Source organism: Pezoporus flaviventris, unplaced genomic scaffold (assembly GCF_033815535.1).
Source record: "Pezoporus flaviventris isolate CSIRO_AGI_PZ_B2104156 unplaced genomic scaffold, CSIRO_AGI_Pfla_v1 ptg000006l, whole genome shotgun sequence".
NCBI lineage: Eukaryota > Metazoa > Chordata > Aves > Psittaciformes > Psittacidae > Pezoporus > Pezoporus flaviventris.
The window spans coordinates 11,519,185-11,535,685 of record NW_026892554.1 but is presented as its reverse complement, the minus strand read 5'-3'; the positions used below and the strand labels follow the sequence as shown (position 1 = coordinate 11,535,685).

The 16,501-nt window shown below is 39.3% G+C and overlaps 1 protein-coding gene across 2 annotated transcripts in view; it reads right to left on the bottom strand.

Moving 5' to 3' along the window:
- Positions 1-16,501, bottom strand: part of FBN1 (fibrillin 1) — a 152,253-nt gene that overhangs the window by 38,916 nt on the left and 96,836 nt on the right. For both annotated transcript variants that reach the window (XM_061446884.1, XM_061446885.1), the window contains exons 24-33: positions 15,876-16,001; positions 14,949-15,173; positions 13,969-14,013; positions 13,530-13,655; positions 13,309-13,437; positions 12,655-12,780; positions 12,401-12,526; positions 10,790-10,912; positions 8,106-8,231; positions 7,440-7,565 (exon numbers count right to left, since the gene is read on the bottom strand). In XM_061446884.1, coding sequence (XP_061302868.1) covers positions 7,440-7,565; positions 8,106-8,231; positions 10,790-10,912; positions 12,401-12,526; positions 12,655-12,780; positions 13,309-13,437; positions 13,530-13,655; positions 13,969-14,013; positions 14,949-15,173; positions 15,876-16,001 — 1,278 coding nt within the window. The remainder of the gene's footprint in view (positions 1-7,439; positions 7,566-8,105; positions 8,232-10,789; positions 10,913-12,400; positions 12,527-12,654; positions 12,781-13,308; positions 13,438-13,529; positions 13,656-13,968; positions 14,014-14,948; positions 15,174-15,875; positions 16,002-16,501) is intronic.

Below are 16,501 nucleotides of genomic sequence, written 5' to 3'. Positions count from 1 at the left end.
CTCAGCATCACCTGCAAACTTCTGCTTGGATTATCTCTAGGTATTGAACAAAGCCAGGTTCTGTTTTGCCAGAGACTGTGTGGAAGGTGGAGGATGGAGCTGTACCATTGTATTTAATGTGACGGCTGATGAACACAAAGTTCATCAGGTACGCAGTTTATTAAGAACTCAGGAAACCTTATAGAGTGGAGAAAAGTCAGCATCCTTGGAGACACCAGGCAGCAAGTCATCTAAACTTCAACATATGAATTCGTGCCAGCATATTCTATTTCAGTACTTGCTATTTTCACCTTGTTTTCATTCTTGGGCATTCTCTAGCAATGTCAAAATGTATAGACAAAAATCCTCCAACCTGAACTCCATTCTTCCTTGTCACAAAACAGTATTAATGTCCCATATAAGCACTTGAAGAATGTATAAACTCGAAGACAAAGTTTTCAGAAATTATACTGGTAACTAAAACAAAACTGGCTGGAATTTTCTTAGACATCTGAGCTGTGGATTTCACAGTGTTTTCTGCAACCACACTCTTTCTAACTGTGCTTTACTTCTGTGCAGGATATAAATTATCTAGAATTCACATCAAACCACATAATATTTATACCATCTTTTTCAGCCCTTCCAGGTGCCTTTGCTGTTGTAGTAAGCTGGAACATCTAATTTTCTAGAACAGCTATGGAAAGGGAAAACGGGCTCACAAACTCTGCATGATTCCACAGATGAAAACCCAGCTCAGACCCTTCTTGAGAAGATGATTAAGAAAAGGCATCAGCCATTAAACAAGTAACAACCTTTGGGGTTCTCAGCCCCAAAACCACAGATTCCAGCTTCCATACCATTGCACCTAAAAAACAATTAGCTGTTTAAAGATGGCAAGAAAGTGGAGCCATAGAAGAAAGAGTTCAGGTCCATCTTAACCGTATCTTTCATAACTCTTTCTTAGGTTTTTCTGTCCTCCCTTCTTCAGACAAAAGGCTCAGAGTCCTTTCTCCATGCCCTGTACATATATTTTGTCTTTTCACAAAGGCTACATGTGACTCTGAGAAGCAGACAACATCCATCTGTCATCTTACAATAAAAAACTCAAGAAATTACCCAAACCCCCTGTTGGTTTGGGTTTTGGGATTTTTTCGTTGGTTGGTTTTGTGCTTGCTGGGTTGGGATTTCTTGTTTTGTTTTGTGGTGGTGGGTTTTTTTTAAAGTCTGTATAGTGGAATTGCATCAGAATCTTATTTTTCTGGTTTTCTTTCTAAATGAGGCATTGCTCTGAATCAAAACCCCAGACATGAGTATTCCCATGATCTGAATGCTGATGTCTAGATAGAGATCTAAATCTGGCAGCTGGAATCTACTATTTATGAATGTTGACTGCACCAACAAGCTTGAAAACATGTAAATGGACACTTACTTTTTAAAACTTGAAAAAAGGATCAGAAGCAGATAATCTCAGAGCATATTTGCCTTTAGCATTTGCAAAAACTCATACAAAGATAACATCACCCTAAACAGGAAACTAGTGTCTATCAAAAATCAGAAAAAAACCAACTCATTTTGGCTTGGACTGAAGGGAAAGACTAGATGGAATTTCAAGAGGCCAGCTACAGTATACATTGACATAGAAAAGCTGAGGCAAACACTCTATATCTTAACCTTTACGTGATTTTATCCCCAAACTGCAAAACCACTGTTAACATTAAGATTGCACTGTATTTGATTATTTGATGCTTTGAAACGTACAAACAATCACATGCTTCCTTATACCCTGCAGAGCACAACGAAACACCACAAAAAACATCATCAGTGGAGAGACTGCTGCCAAGGTTTTTTTTTTGAAACCACCAGCAAACACAAACAGAAACTTGCATGCAACAGCTACACCACAGTGAAGTCATGCTCAGGCTCCAGTTTCAGGCAATCAAACCCAAATTCTCAACTCTACACAAAGTGACTGTGGATTCCAACCCATCCCAGCTCACACTGACCCACTAACACTTTGCTCCTGAGAGCTCCACTAACATCTCTCAGTGCAATAGCAGCATTCGTTCCCCCACAGCTATTTCACACACACACAGTAAAAAGCTTGGAATCTTCTGCAGGATGAAATTTCCAAGCACAAATCCATATCCAAAAACATGGGTATTTATAATGGGATCAACTTTCTCAGAGATCATCCACTGAACTGTTATTCCACTTTCTTTGAACAAAATCCTGAAATCCTCTTCAGCTTTTCACAAAAAAATCAATAGATTTAAATGCTTTCTGACTGGGTAAAGATCAAATAGGGAATGCAACGTATATATTCTAATACCATCTACCTCTACAGGGACACCAGAGAGCTTTTTTCATTGATGCATGGCAAGTTTTTCAGATACTTAAATGAAAGCTGATTGAGGCATATAAAATACCATCACTGGCTTCATCCCAGATTTTACTTATTTTCAAAGCTATCTGTGTTTAACTTAGATGTTATTTTGCTATAATTCCTATACTCTCCTTTCATTGCACAGCTGAGTTATAAGCCTAAATTTATTGCATTGCAATTATTTCCAAGGCAAAAGAGATCTCAGACCAAACACGGTCCTGTGTAAACGGGGCAGTAAAATCAATGGAATTTATGCCTGCTTATACTGGAGCTTAATATGGATTTATGCTGCCATAAGTGTTGAATTATGGCTTCACAGAATGAAACAGAAAGGAGAAGTTGAGCTCTGTAGGGGAAAAAATTAACTCAATATAAATATCTTTAATAAAAGCAAGAGTCCAGATTGTGCTGTCTGTACATGGCAGTACAAACAGTACTACACTCTTCAAACACTCCAACTATTTCTATATAATTGCTTGAAGACAAAGGCGTTACTCGGTCTGAGTAAAGGTATCATGACCTGAAAAGCACGCAGGAGGACACAGGGCTTCACACAACGATGGCCTATTCCTATTGACTTCAGGGGGATTTTCACTGAAGAGTAAAGGAGTGAGTCACTGATTTATATCAGCATTCTCCTTCTGCCTCCAGTATGAGGCTGTGACAAGCCAAGGAAAATAAAGACATTCCAATGAGAGACTGACACTGCATCCTCAGCAGTCCCATTGTGCCCCGGTCCTGCTGCACACATGTTCTCAGCTTTGTAATTGCACAACTCCCATTAATACTAAGGGAGTTGTCTGCCTACAACAGATGAGAATACGCATGATAAATAATATGCAGATCTGACATCATAATAATCCCAAGCACTCTGGGGAAAAAAACCTGTCAGTCACCCTATTTTGTTGGCTCCTTCAGTTCTCTTGACAAATGTTTTCTTCCTCAAGCCTTTGGCCTAAAGCATCTCTCCCATTAATGACAGAGGCACAAATTTTTGGGGCTGTGGATGTGCAGCAAAAATACACGTCACATATACCTGTCATGTTGGCACTGTGTTTGCAAACATGGCAACCAAAGGAAAGAAATGGCTAGCCAGTATCTGCACAGCACATCCCTACGCAGTCTTGAAGTGGATCATTAAACTCAGTCAGAGAGCAGCATGGGGATAAATTGCTGCATTCTCACCTATACTCTGGAAACACCCAAGTCATTCTTCTGCATTTGAACGAATGAGAGTGAAGATTAACCCATGAAAATTCATGTTCATCACGAAGCATGAAATCCTCAGGGTACTCTATGTACGATTTATATTTTCTGAGGATTTCATTTGGGCTTCAGTAGTCTATAAGGATCCTCAGCAAAGTGTCAATTTAATTCAGACTCTGCCTATAAATCAGTAGTTTTGTCACGAATTATGCAAATCCCTTAAGCATTTTCTGACTTTAATTTTTTTTGGCCCTCTCTGCATATTTGTGCATTTTATCACACTGACGTTTCACTGGTATTTCAAGCCTGGGCCCAATTCTCACAGGGCTAGTCGTCTGGTGGAAGTCACAAGGCATTTCCTCCTCCTGGGTTGCTGCCCATGTAATCAGGCAGGTAAAAGGGAAGGCTTTCCAGAGGGAGAAAGCTCTGAATTTCAACTTAGCACTCACACAAGTACAGAAATATATGAGAGAATTACCCTATTGTGATGTCTAAACCTGTAAAATTGTTTTCTTCCTTGGAATCACTGTTGGATTTTATTCAGTATACTGCACTGTAAGCATCTCTTGGAGTTTCACATGGGGCCATTCTGTTGTTGCCTGCTATCCCTCCTTACATCATCAGCACACTGGGGCGCAGCATGTTATTGCTGGACAGGCGCCTACTCACAATACACTCCTTCTGTAATACCCCATTTGGCGGGCAGCATCTTAATATTATTATCTTCTGGTATTTGGCCTGACACAGCCAGCTCCCATATTCACAAGGGGAAATGTATTTGTTTCACTGATACCAGAACTCTCTTGTGCCATCAAGACTGGAACACAATGTGTTATTAATGGCCAGAAACCAAAAGGCAGAGGAGAGAGGCAAGCACATTATACAAGCCACAAAACGTTACAGACTTACTGCTGAGGGCAAATGACAGGGCTCACCTCTTCCTTTCACCTTGTCAGGTCTCCTCCTTATAACTATGTTATTGTCAGCCATGCAAGCCTGCAGTGTGTACTCACTCCTCCTTTATCGACTATCATCATCATTACTTGATGACAGTAATGTTCAAGATCAAACTCTAACCTCTCACCCCACACCAAGGCTGCAGCTGAACATCTTCCACTAGTCTTTCTCCAAACAGCAGCAGCACTGCCCTCGCAGAGTCAGAGCCCAGACTCAGCCCTCCAACTCCCTCAGCCTGCTGTGCAGAAATCCAGCTGACTTTTCAAGCACATTTATTTTTGATCTGAGAATCATCATGGGAAACTTCAGTCCCCAAGTCCTTCTTGTTCAGTTTGACATTGTGAAAAGTGCCCTAAGCCAGTGAAAGCACAGCTCCAACAGCAGCAAAGAGCAGGTCTGCACATACAGCTGTAACTGGCAAGGATGGGTAGGACAGCGTCAGAGAAGATCTTCATCCTCTGTGAAAATACCAGAGCAAGTAAATCTAAGGCTTTACATCAACAGCAAAATATTACAAATTTACATGCAATACTCCAGAGTGGTGGTGAATCACTAAATAAAAATGCAAGTGCCAATACAGGATTTCATCTCTGCACAAGTACGTGTATATTTTATTGACAGCAAAAGCAGAGATACTTATCCTAAAGCTGGGCAATCTGGAACTGGGAAGATTTGCAGTCTTCTCTCTAGTGGCTATGTACCACTGCCTGCCTAGAAAAATCTCAATGGAACTGCTCTAAGTCAGTCTTGCCACAGCATGCCTTGCTCATGGAAATGAAACCATTCGTAGCACACTGTCTAGGAAACCTGCATCTGCAACATATGGTTTTGCATCATTTTTTAAAAATTATATTTTTGTTAAAATCTGTCCACATTCTTACCGAGAATCAAGAAGGGAACTAACATCTGTGTGGGATGGGAATGTAAGTCAGTGGGTGGAATCTGAGTACTGTCGAATGATTGGGGAAAAACCATGTTTATTTGTTAAAATGGAAACAATCAGTAATGACAAGGGAGCTGAAATATTTAGACAAAACTGTAATGGAACCCGGAGGACGTTATTTAGTTGTTCTCATGAAACAGAGAACCTCCCATTGAAAGCATTGTACACATTTTTGTAATTTTTTTTTCCTTGGGAGTTCCTAAAAACTGTGGATGATTCTGATCAGTCTTTAAGACAGGAATTGAATCCTGGGGTCAAGATGCTGTTGGCAAAGTCCCTCAAGAAGTCCTGAAGGATGCTCTCCTGGTCTGTAATACCCGAGCATGGGAACTTCAGCGCTGCTCTAACACTGTGCAAATATTTGGTGGGGAATTCAAAAGCCTCCACCAGTAAGTCACACCCTTTAAAAACCAGAATGCAAGAATCTGCACAGTGTAGTCACAATGGGACCCATATCTACAGAGTTTCTTCAGCATGAGACCGGCACAGAAAGTTCCTGCTCTGCTTCCTCTCTTTTCTTATTTAAATAAGAAAGATTTTGGTGATCTGAGTATGTGATCCCATCTGAGCTGCATCAGCAAAACTGATAATTCATATGTTTGTGTTAAACCCCTCACCTCTTTCACATTCCTGAGCCCTCTACAGCACCTGTTTTAATTAAGGTATCCTGGTGGTTTTCCTGGGGAGTGCCATCCTCCCCGTGACACCAGCATAAAGCCAAAAGCAACAGAGGATGGGGCTGAAGTAAAGATGTGAGGTGGTGGGAAAAGCCCACATGGGATGGACACTGGGCTTGGCTGGGACCAAGAGAGAGGGATTTCCTTGTCTCTCCTTTAACAAAAGAGTATTGCTTAGGACATTTGCCACTACTCTGCATTACATGATGCCAAAAGGGCAGCTCTTTCCAGGCACTTCCCCAGAAGCTATATCTCAGATTTCTTCCCTACCTCCATTAATGTTCTCTGTCTTTTGCCTTCTACTAGTTGCTTCATTTTCCTTGACTGCTCCTTAGCTGCCCCATGTGTAACTGATCAGCACAAGGGTTTTCAGGTCTAGAGTACTGAAGATCTTCACATAATTTAGCACAGAAACAAAGAACGTTGAAATGTTGGTCTACAGGGTACAATTAGGGATTTCTTGGATTTAGATCAGTTCATATGTAAGTCAAAGGCAGCTGTTACTAATGCACAAATATTCGTCCACGGTCCAATATGCAAAGTACAACTCCAGCTCTCAGACTGTTCTACGAGAGCTGTAAAAAAACAGCTTCATGTATTTGGGGCACTTACTGAAGTATATTATTAACTCTACAATAAGGACAGACTAGGAATAAAACTTTGTCTCAAAGACATTGCCAGAAAAATGTTTACTCTAAGTCTACACTAAAAATTATATTAAGCATATGTTTGCCTTCATATTTGGGCAAAGCCTCAGACTCTCAACACCTTGGCTAGAGAAACCTGCACGAGGATTATTAATATCATGCCCTCAGAGCCTGTATATTTGAATCTCATTTCTGTTTGCTGGCAATAAATGAAATAATGCAAATTCTGAATTTGCTGATATAATATGTTTGAGTATCTGTATTGTTGCCACTTTGCAAAAACTGAAAATATATTTTAGCATCTATTTCAAGCCATTTGTGTTTGCCAAAATAATGCTTGGAACAGATACTTGTTATTTGTATGCGTAGTGTACAATTAACTAATCCAAATGCACTGAGGTCCTCAGGAGCCTGTCAAGTTATAGCAATAGCATTTTCTGTTCTTTTAAACCAACAACAGTACGGTAATAAGCCTAAGCCACTGAAGTTCAGCAGAAAGCAAGCTCAGCAAATTTGGATAGGAGATACAATATTTAGCACAACTAATTGGAAAGCAGCGCAGTGAGAGGGGCTTTTGAACACTGGAGGAAAAATAAAAAGCATGCAGACTCAGAAGTTTAACTAAAAGTTACTAATTAAAAACATACCTGTGCAACCAGTTGTGCCTTTCTTGCCTGAATATCCCATATCACAATGACAGATAAATGAGCCCTTCGTATTTTCACAGGTTCCACTCAGACAGATGTTTGGATGCAGATCACACTCATTAACATCTAAAAAAAAACATTACTTAAGATTCATTAAACAAAATATTAAAAAATAGCCGAGGAAATCTCTTGAGCTATAATGTTCTGATATAAAACTGGGTTTACATATGCAAAGAGAAAATTGCTTAGGTAAGTTACTGCATACCTAGCATACATTTTGAGATCTGGTTTAACAGAGCTATGTTACCGTATCTGTATCAACATACATATATTAATATTTCCATGGCATGATCTGCCTTTCTGCAAACACTTTCTTTCTGAAAGCACTCTTTCAGCTGAGCTGCATAAAAACCTCACTGGAAGAAGACCCAAAGATACAATACTACAGATCATCATGTTTACATCCCAATCTGTAGGAATATACAGAGATTACATTGGCATTTGATAAACAAAGCTTGTGCAATGGGGCTGGTTCTATGGTCAGGTGGCCAAAATAAGGGCATAAGTGCAATACTCTTAAAATATCACTGTCTGCCTATTTAGAAATAGTGCCTTAATAATTTTTCCCTAGTAAATGCAGTTTGGAATACATGTACTTTCACTCACCTATGCAAGTCTTCATGTCTTCAGATGCCATGAATCCATCATAGCAAAGACACCTGTATTCTCCTGGGATGTTTGTACACTGGCCTCCATCACAGATGTTAGGATTGTCTTCACACTCATCAATATCTACAGGTAAAAATCAGATTAAAATATGCTAACTTTATTCAATGCAACTAACCATAATCATGGCAAGCAAGCATTTTAATGCTCAGGTAAGTACAATGAAGACTGAATCCTTGCAAATAACTGAATGGTACATTGCAGAATTGACCTGAAGAGTGAGCTCCTCATCTCCAGCTGAAGTCAGTGGCAAACATTCCCCTGGGACAGGAATCGACTTTGTAGGTAAAAAAGTCATTGACATAAAAAAAAAGCCCAACAACATAACAGAAAACCACATGGTCACACACAATTGGAAATTTTTGGATACAATCCATCATTGTTGAAGTCAATGGAAGTTCTGAACTCAAATTCAGTGACAAAAATGTCAGACTTTACAGAGCTTAAAAGAGTCATCATACATGTAGAATACCTCCACAGGTATCCAGGTGTGACAGAGCGGAAACACAGAGTTAAACTCATGATGGGAATAATATTTCACTGAGACTTTTTATGGGGATTTTTTTAGCATTTCAACTGACTAGCCCAGCCAGCTATATAGTTCTATCCTCTAGCATGAAAGTTGTTTTCTCAGCTCATGAAATTAGCCATCACTAATTGGGGTCAAGCTGCAGAAGCAGATACTTTATAATATTAATGCAGCCATGCCAAGATCTGAAATTTTTTTCAGAGTCCCTGGGGTTCTATTAGTGTTGCTTCTAAAACTCCCTAGAACTGACCTGTGTCAGCACCAGCATGGACCAGCAGGATCAAGAATCAGAAACTCTGCCTAGTGATATCATGGGAAAAAAAGCAGCACAAAAAGGACAAGATTCAGGAACCCTCTCCAAGAGAAAGAGTGTAACTCATTATCAGGCTGGTCTGCTGTGGATTGCAGTAATTATGCAGCTGCAGAAGATAAACTCACTTTAATTCAAAATACTGTGTTCATCATTCTTCTGTATTTCTAGCAGCTAATGCTTGCGTGGACAACACAATTTCTGAAAGGAAAAAGGCTGACCAGTCCCTGTTGATCTTAACAAACAAATAATGCTGGCATGGACACTACCCTGAAGATGTTAACTTGGAAGAGAATTTGAATTAACATGCAAAAGAAAGCTCTAGAAATGGGGATAATAATGACAGAAATAAAGAACTTTATTTACTAACCTGCCACTGTACTGATTTCACAGTTGGGGGAAAATCAGCTGACAAAGAACCTGTTGTTTCTCCTAATTGAGCAGATTATTTATGCATAACCTCACCAATTCAAACCTGACCTACAACTGACCTGAACGGCATTCTTATCAGTTCAATTATCAAGAAATATATTTTGTAATGGGTTCCAGCTCTGTGTGATGCTAAAGATAAAAGACATGTTCACACAACTGAAAAATAGGTGTTTCACTTACTCAGGTCACAGTGCTACTGTATCCTGTACCATGCACAAACATCTAACACAGTAAAACCAGATACTCAGTGAAATGAGTAGAAAATGCCACAAAATACAATTTTTTCCTGTTTTCACTCAGTTTGGGCAGAGACAAAATTTCAGCATGTGGATTTTGAATATTCAAACCTGTTCAGGTCTATAAATATTTACAAATTCTAAATATGAGCTCTCTCTATTAATTTGGTATAGAAAACTCTCCATTTGTCCAACTATAAAGGCAGCTCTATTCCAAGAGATTAACCCTCTTACATTTCTCACGCTCTTCAACGAGCTCTTGGATGGAATTGGCAAATTGCTGGCAAACGTTCCCATGCCTCAGTGGGCCAGTGGTTGTACAGCAAGAAATCAAAGAGTAGGGTAGAATTATCTTTCCAGTAACCTATGTGGAAATCACCAAGTACAATTCACTTACTGGGATTATGACTCCCAGACTCCCAAAGGAGAATACCCGTTACAGAGCTCTGAAAATTTTCTCATATTTCTAAAGTTTTCTTAGCTGTTTCCTAAGAAAGATTCGTGCTATTCAAATTTCAGTTTGTCTGAAAGTCAGTTTTGAGGTAACGCAGCATACTTACATTTGACAAAACAAAGAATTATAAACAGGAATTTTCTAGCTTGCTTAAGAGCAGATACCACACAACCACAGAACAGGGCAATCAGCTCCTTTTCTAGCATTTGTCTATTCTCTCTCCAATATAACCATACAGCAGCACACATGCAGACGAGTATTTTGGCTTCTGTTTATGATGATTCTTTCCATTGACTTCAACACATTTTGGATTTTTGATTCAATGCAATACTTTAAGGGAGAAAATTTATCTCCTATTGAAAAAAAATTACAGCTTTTCATTATGAAACTCGGAATCAACCTATAAACTTTCTGCAATTATGAAGAATCAATCACCTTCAAAACAATTCAGTCTGCAGTTGTTCATTTCTGGTACTTTGGAGATGTTTACTTTAGGAAAAGAACTTCACTTGCCATGCACTAACTGCTGTTTGTTTGGGGATTTTTTGTTTCTTTGTTTTTACAGTGTATTTGTTATAAAAGCTTTAATCTTAAAAAGAAGGTCCATTTTTAAACTACTGAAATAAACCCTTCCGATGAAAAAGTTCCCAAAATCTCCCTTACCAGTGCATGTCCTGTGGTCTGGCATAAGTGCAAAGCCTTGTTTGCAGCTACATTCATAGCTGCCTTCCGAGTTTGTACAGAAGTTCTCACAGCCACCATTCATTATGCTGCACTCATCAATATCTAAAAAGGAGAAAATTACAATTAAAACCCACAATACCTTCTATTTTAAAGCATGTTTCAAGTACACACTTTTGAGTCAGTGTCCTGGTTTCAGCTGTAACAATTATTTTTCTTCCTAGTGGCTACTGCAGTGCTGTGTTTCATCCTTAGTTTCTGAACAGTGATGATAACACACTGATGTTTTAGTAATGCTAAGTAATGCTTACCCTGAACAAGGATTTTTCAGTCTCATGCTCTGCCAAGTGAGGAGGGGCACAAGAAGCAGGGAGGAAGCAGAGAGAGGACACCTGACCCAAAGTAGCCAAAGGCATATTCCATACCACAGCACATCATGCCCAGTATAGAAACTGGATGGAGTCACCCAGAAGGGACTGATCACTGATCAGATTGGGCCGGGTATCAGTCAGTGGGTGGTGAGCAATTATATTGTGCATCACTTCAAGCTTTCATTTCTTCTCTTGTTGTTTCCTATTATCTTTATTATTGGTATTCTTTCTATTATCACTATAGTTTATTTTAGTTATTAAATTTTTTTATTGTTCTTATCTCAACCTGTGGGATTTACATTCTTTTGATTCTCCTCCCCATCCCACCTGGATGGGGGGCGGAAACTGGAGGGGTGAGTGAATGGCTGCATGGTGCTGAGTTACCAGCTGCGCTTAAACCACAACAGTCAGCTTTCCAGAACAGCATCAATCCAGAATGTACGCTCAACATTTGCATGCTCCATGAACATTCAAGTGTTTGCAAATATAGGTATTGGGATGGACGTTAGGCAAACCAGCGAGGGAAAGAGATGGTGTTAGCTGACTGCAAAGAAATACTTCCGCAGTTCTTTTTCTACATATAAAAATACCACTGTTGGGTTACCACAGTACCATGAAAACAACAAAGTATTTGTAAGGAGCAAGGGAAAAAAATATCTACTAGGCAGAATTAAAGCCAGTGAATTTTACATGTTTTTCTGTGGCACAATAAAATGTACGCATGTGAAGGAGTGCACGAGACATGATTTAAGCTAAATGTCATTAACAAAATACATCTTTGAGGAAACACTTGAAAGGACCTATATTTGAGACAACTGCGGAACTAATTAGGAAAATTTCAACTGAACCACATGAGTCTGCTCCATGGTCTGTCAGGAATGCTGAGTTTTAATCAAATATAGAACTCAAGATTTAACAAGGTATTCCCCCTTAACGATCAAAGTCTGAAGTCTTGGGCCGCTTAAAATAATGTGCTATTTTATGCATCATGACTCATTTACTAGAGAAAATAGGCTATTAGTTAGCTGCAGCACTGCCATGATTTAAATCATTTCTTGCAATGGGTGTGAATTTAGGGGTTTTTGCATACTATTTTTGACAGACTCTGCTAGATTTTTGAATCACAGTTAAAAATGTCTTTGTATAACTACTAAAAATGAAACAATTATTTGTGGTATATCTTCCCTATTCACTAGAGATCCCATGTAGATTTTGTCCTTACCGACACAGTATAACTTGTCAGGTGTTGACTGATACCCAGGGTTGCAAGCACACTGATACTTTCCAATCAGGTTGACACAACGTCCGTTTCGGCACAGGTTGGTGCTTAATTCACATTCATTAATGTCTGTTGCAACAGAAAAAGAGGAATAGGGTTTAGGTCTGAATGAAAATGATACTGAAGCAAATGTAAACGCATGCGCAGCACAAGAGCCATACAAAAAGCACAGTATTGATTTTGCCTGCATGTCTCACCTATACAAGCAGAGATATTTGGTGATATCTGATGGCCTGGAGGACAATCACACCTAAAACTCCCCTCTGTGTTGATGCAGGTGCCTCCTCGGCAGAGAAGGGGGTTGCGCTGACACTCATCAATGTCTGTGGGGAGAAGAGAAGGCACATCACTGCAGGGGCCAGCACTGCCACAGCAGCAAGTCCCTCCCCATAGCCTACTACCCATCACAGCACTTCCTTAGTCACCCCTTTCACCACAGTGCAGTTAATAAAATAAAATAAAATAAAATAAAATAAAATAAAATAAAATAAAATAAAATAAAATAAAATAAGGTTTCTTCTAAATTTTAATCTACTGTAACTTCAAAGTTCAGGATGGTGTCCCATGTAGTAAAATAGGGATTGCAAGGATAAATTTAACATCCTAAATTCCTGATCTTTGCTCATTTATGCTTTGGCATCCTGCAGAAGCAGTGAATTCACATTTGGGGTGGAAATCAAGTTCAAGTGAGCTTTAATAAGACTCACAAAATGAGAGGGACCTCATTGATGAGGGACCTAAATCCAGATGCAATCAAACCTTACAAAAAATATGAAATAAAAAAATAAACCATGCAGACCATACTAGCACACAGCACACTATTGCAGATCTATGGTCTATAAAAAACATACCCATGCAGTTTTTCATCATCATAAATCCACTTTCATAGCCTTCAAAGCATTCACATTCAAAGTCTCCAGGAGTATTGACACAGATGCCTTGGCCACAAAGATCAGGAGAAATGCGGCATTCATCAATATCTGTAACACAAAACACATTCACAGTATTTTTAAAGCAGTTTAGTTTCTCCTTTTCAAATCAAAGGTGTAAGAGATACATCAATGCAGTTTACCTGTGCAATTCCTCTCTTCAGAATCAAGGGCAAACCCACTGTCACATCTACACTTGAAGCTGCCAATGGTATTTCTGCATTTTCCGTGGGTACAGAGACTGGGGAACATTTTACATTCGTTGATATCTAAAAATGAAATGGCAAGGACATATCATGTTATCACTTCATGCAAAAACAGTGCACAAAAGAACCATGCCAACTTCAGAGTTCATTCTTTCTCATGACAATGACCCCTTCCCTTTTGGGGAAACTGTAGACCACACTACATTAACTGATAGTGACTTCCCCCTAACCAACAATGCAGACGCTCTGCACTGGAACTGCCAAGAGCACTTTTCTGCCATAAAATGTTATTAATCTCCCCTTTGTCCTGGAGGATCTGATCTGCAGGTCACTGAAGTCAACAGTAAGATGTCAGTGGACAGAAGATCAAACCTACAAGGGCAAAGGGAGTTTCCAAAAGACCCACTCTGTCTTCTGGTTTCTGAGAAAAAAAATGAGACTTCCATGAGTCACAGAAAACATAACAAGCACAAATAAAATCACATGTTACTTCTCTTTATGGATAATTAATGGCTTAGTAACTGTTTATAAAACTAAGGCTGAAACTAACAAGAGCAATTGTCATTCATACATATTTCCCCCTCCTTTCAAACTTCAGTATGTTTATTTTTTGGGTAACTAACTGGCTTTCTCTATAAGCATATTCACACCCATTTGTGCTTCTGACATTGTCCAGCTTAACCCCAGTGGTAACCCTGGTAAAACAGCTTTCAACATATGATATTAGGGTGTCACTGTGATTCCCATTTAACGCTGGAAGTTTAGCAACAACAGTCACAACAAGGCTTGGTTTACAGTAAATTATATTCTGCTTATCTGAGCTATCATCCTGGAAATAATTTTTCTTACTTCTCCATATAACTCCACAAGAAGTTACCAAAATTATTCACCTTCCCTCTCTTGCTCCACAGTGGAACTGAAGTAACTACACTCTGCACAGGTAAAAAGGATTGATCTTTCAAAACATCCAAAGCTAACTGCTCAGTTTGTTCCAATTCTTGTACTTTGAGGTGCCAGGTTTTCAAAGTTATTCCATCAGTCAGAGGTGCCATTAGGTGCCACACAAGAGGCAAAGTCAGGCACAATTTAACCTCTCCAGTAGACACACAAATTTAGTGTTTTGAGGCTGCAGTATTATATGGTATTTAATGGTGTGTGACACAGAATAAATTATCATGTGTTCTACTCTGGCTTTAATTTCCATTAAAATCTAACTGGATTTTCGAATGCGCCTTAAGGTGGGTGAAGTGCCTGACTCTCACTGAAATCTTCAAACCCACAGGAATTGCCTCAGGGAAGAGTGAAAGGAAAAGGCAGCAGGATTTGCTGGCAACGAACCACAAACAGATCACATACCTTTCGAGAAAGGCTTCCCAGTTATCTCTATCTTTGTAGAGAACCCAGATCCTCTTGGACAAAGAGCTTCAAATTCAGGTGACCCCTTCAGAGGACACTCCTCACACTCAAAGCCCCATGCTGCCCCCACTGAACAGCAGCAAGCATCCATTCGGTGTCGGCCTGGTATTTGTGAGGTGCACTGTTCATCTTCATGCTGCAGGTAGCAACTCTCCAAGCGAATGTCTGTTGGGCAATTGAACAATATGTTGAGAGAGAAAGAGAAAATTTAGTTCACCGCAGAACTCTTTTCCAGAGCTTAAGGTAAATTCAAAGCACCATTCTGAATAACGGTGCTCAATATGAAGTTAATTTTGGATCAGAAGGGGATTTTAAATATTCCATCTTACTCAACCTCTATAAGGCCTTTTGATTACTGCAAGCTATGCCTTGTTCTGAGACAAATTTTAGACGTTTACTATCATAAAGGGATAAAGATGCTTTGGGTGGACAGCATGCAAAACTATGATATTGTGTTCCACCCTCCCTTAAGGTATATGGTGTAGTCAGGAGCACCGCATCCCTCCTCAGACACCCAAGTCCCAGCCCACAATGTTACCCATTATCCCTTCCAATCTTGCTGATTTCACTGGCTTTGTGGATGAAGAGCGCACAGATGGACTACAGGGATTTGTGAGATGAACAATCTGGAACTAAATAAATGCTATTCACCAGCTAGCAAATGGTGATGGGCTTTAGCTGCTACCACTGAAATCTGTTTGTATTCCAGCTGAACTAAGTTCATGTCCCTGATTTAGTTCATTTGAAAATTACTTATAGCTGACAAAAATAATTTTCCTTACTTGTAAGAAAACATGCAGGGCAAACATTGCTCATCACATAGATTTGCTCTTCCCTAGAAGACCTGTAAATGGAATTAATACCTACCAAGACATGTCCGTCCAGAAGCATCTAAAGTCATTCCACTGGGGCACTGGCAAACAAACGATCCCAAGGTATTGACACACTGACCATTTGTACAGACTCCAGGAAACACCTCACATTCATTTACATCTACATCCAAACAAAATGTGAATAAAAGTAATCACTAGCATGCTAAACATGAACAAATCAGAAAAAATATTAACAACCTAATGGTCGGTTTTTAGGACAAAAAAAAAAAAATTGGCCCAACAGAATTCCAAATATTTAGGAGTTCATATTCAAGTTAATCAGAACCAATTGATTACAGAAAACATCAGAAATATATATGTTGCTATTTGTCATTCCTACATATACTGAAATCAAGCTCAAAAGTAACAAAAATGAGAGGAGCATTTGAAAATTGTATCAAATTTCATACTCACTGTGGGCCAGAATTTTGAAGCAAATGGGCAAAGAAACAAAGGTAAGTGCATAATGAGAATATGCATTATTCCAACAGGATTAAATTATGCTATATTTTTTTGTATTTTTAATGTTTGTCTCTTATCAGGCACACCTCTGCATGTCTGAAACTACACCACCATTTATAATCTGGCCCTATGACCCTGTCAGCAATTAATAATTTCACA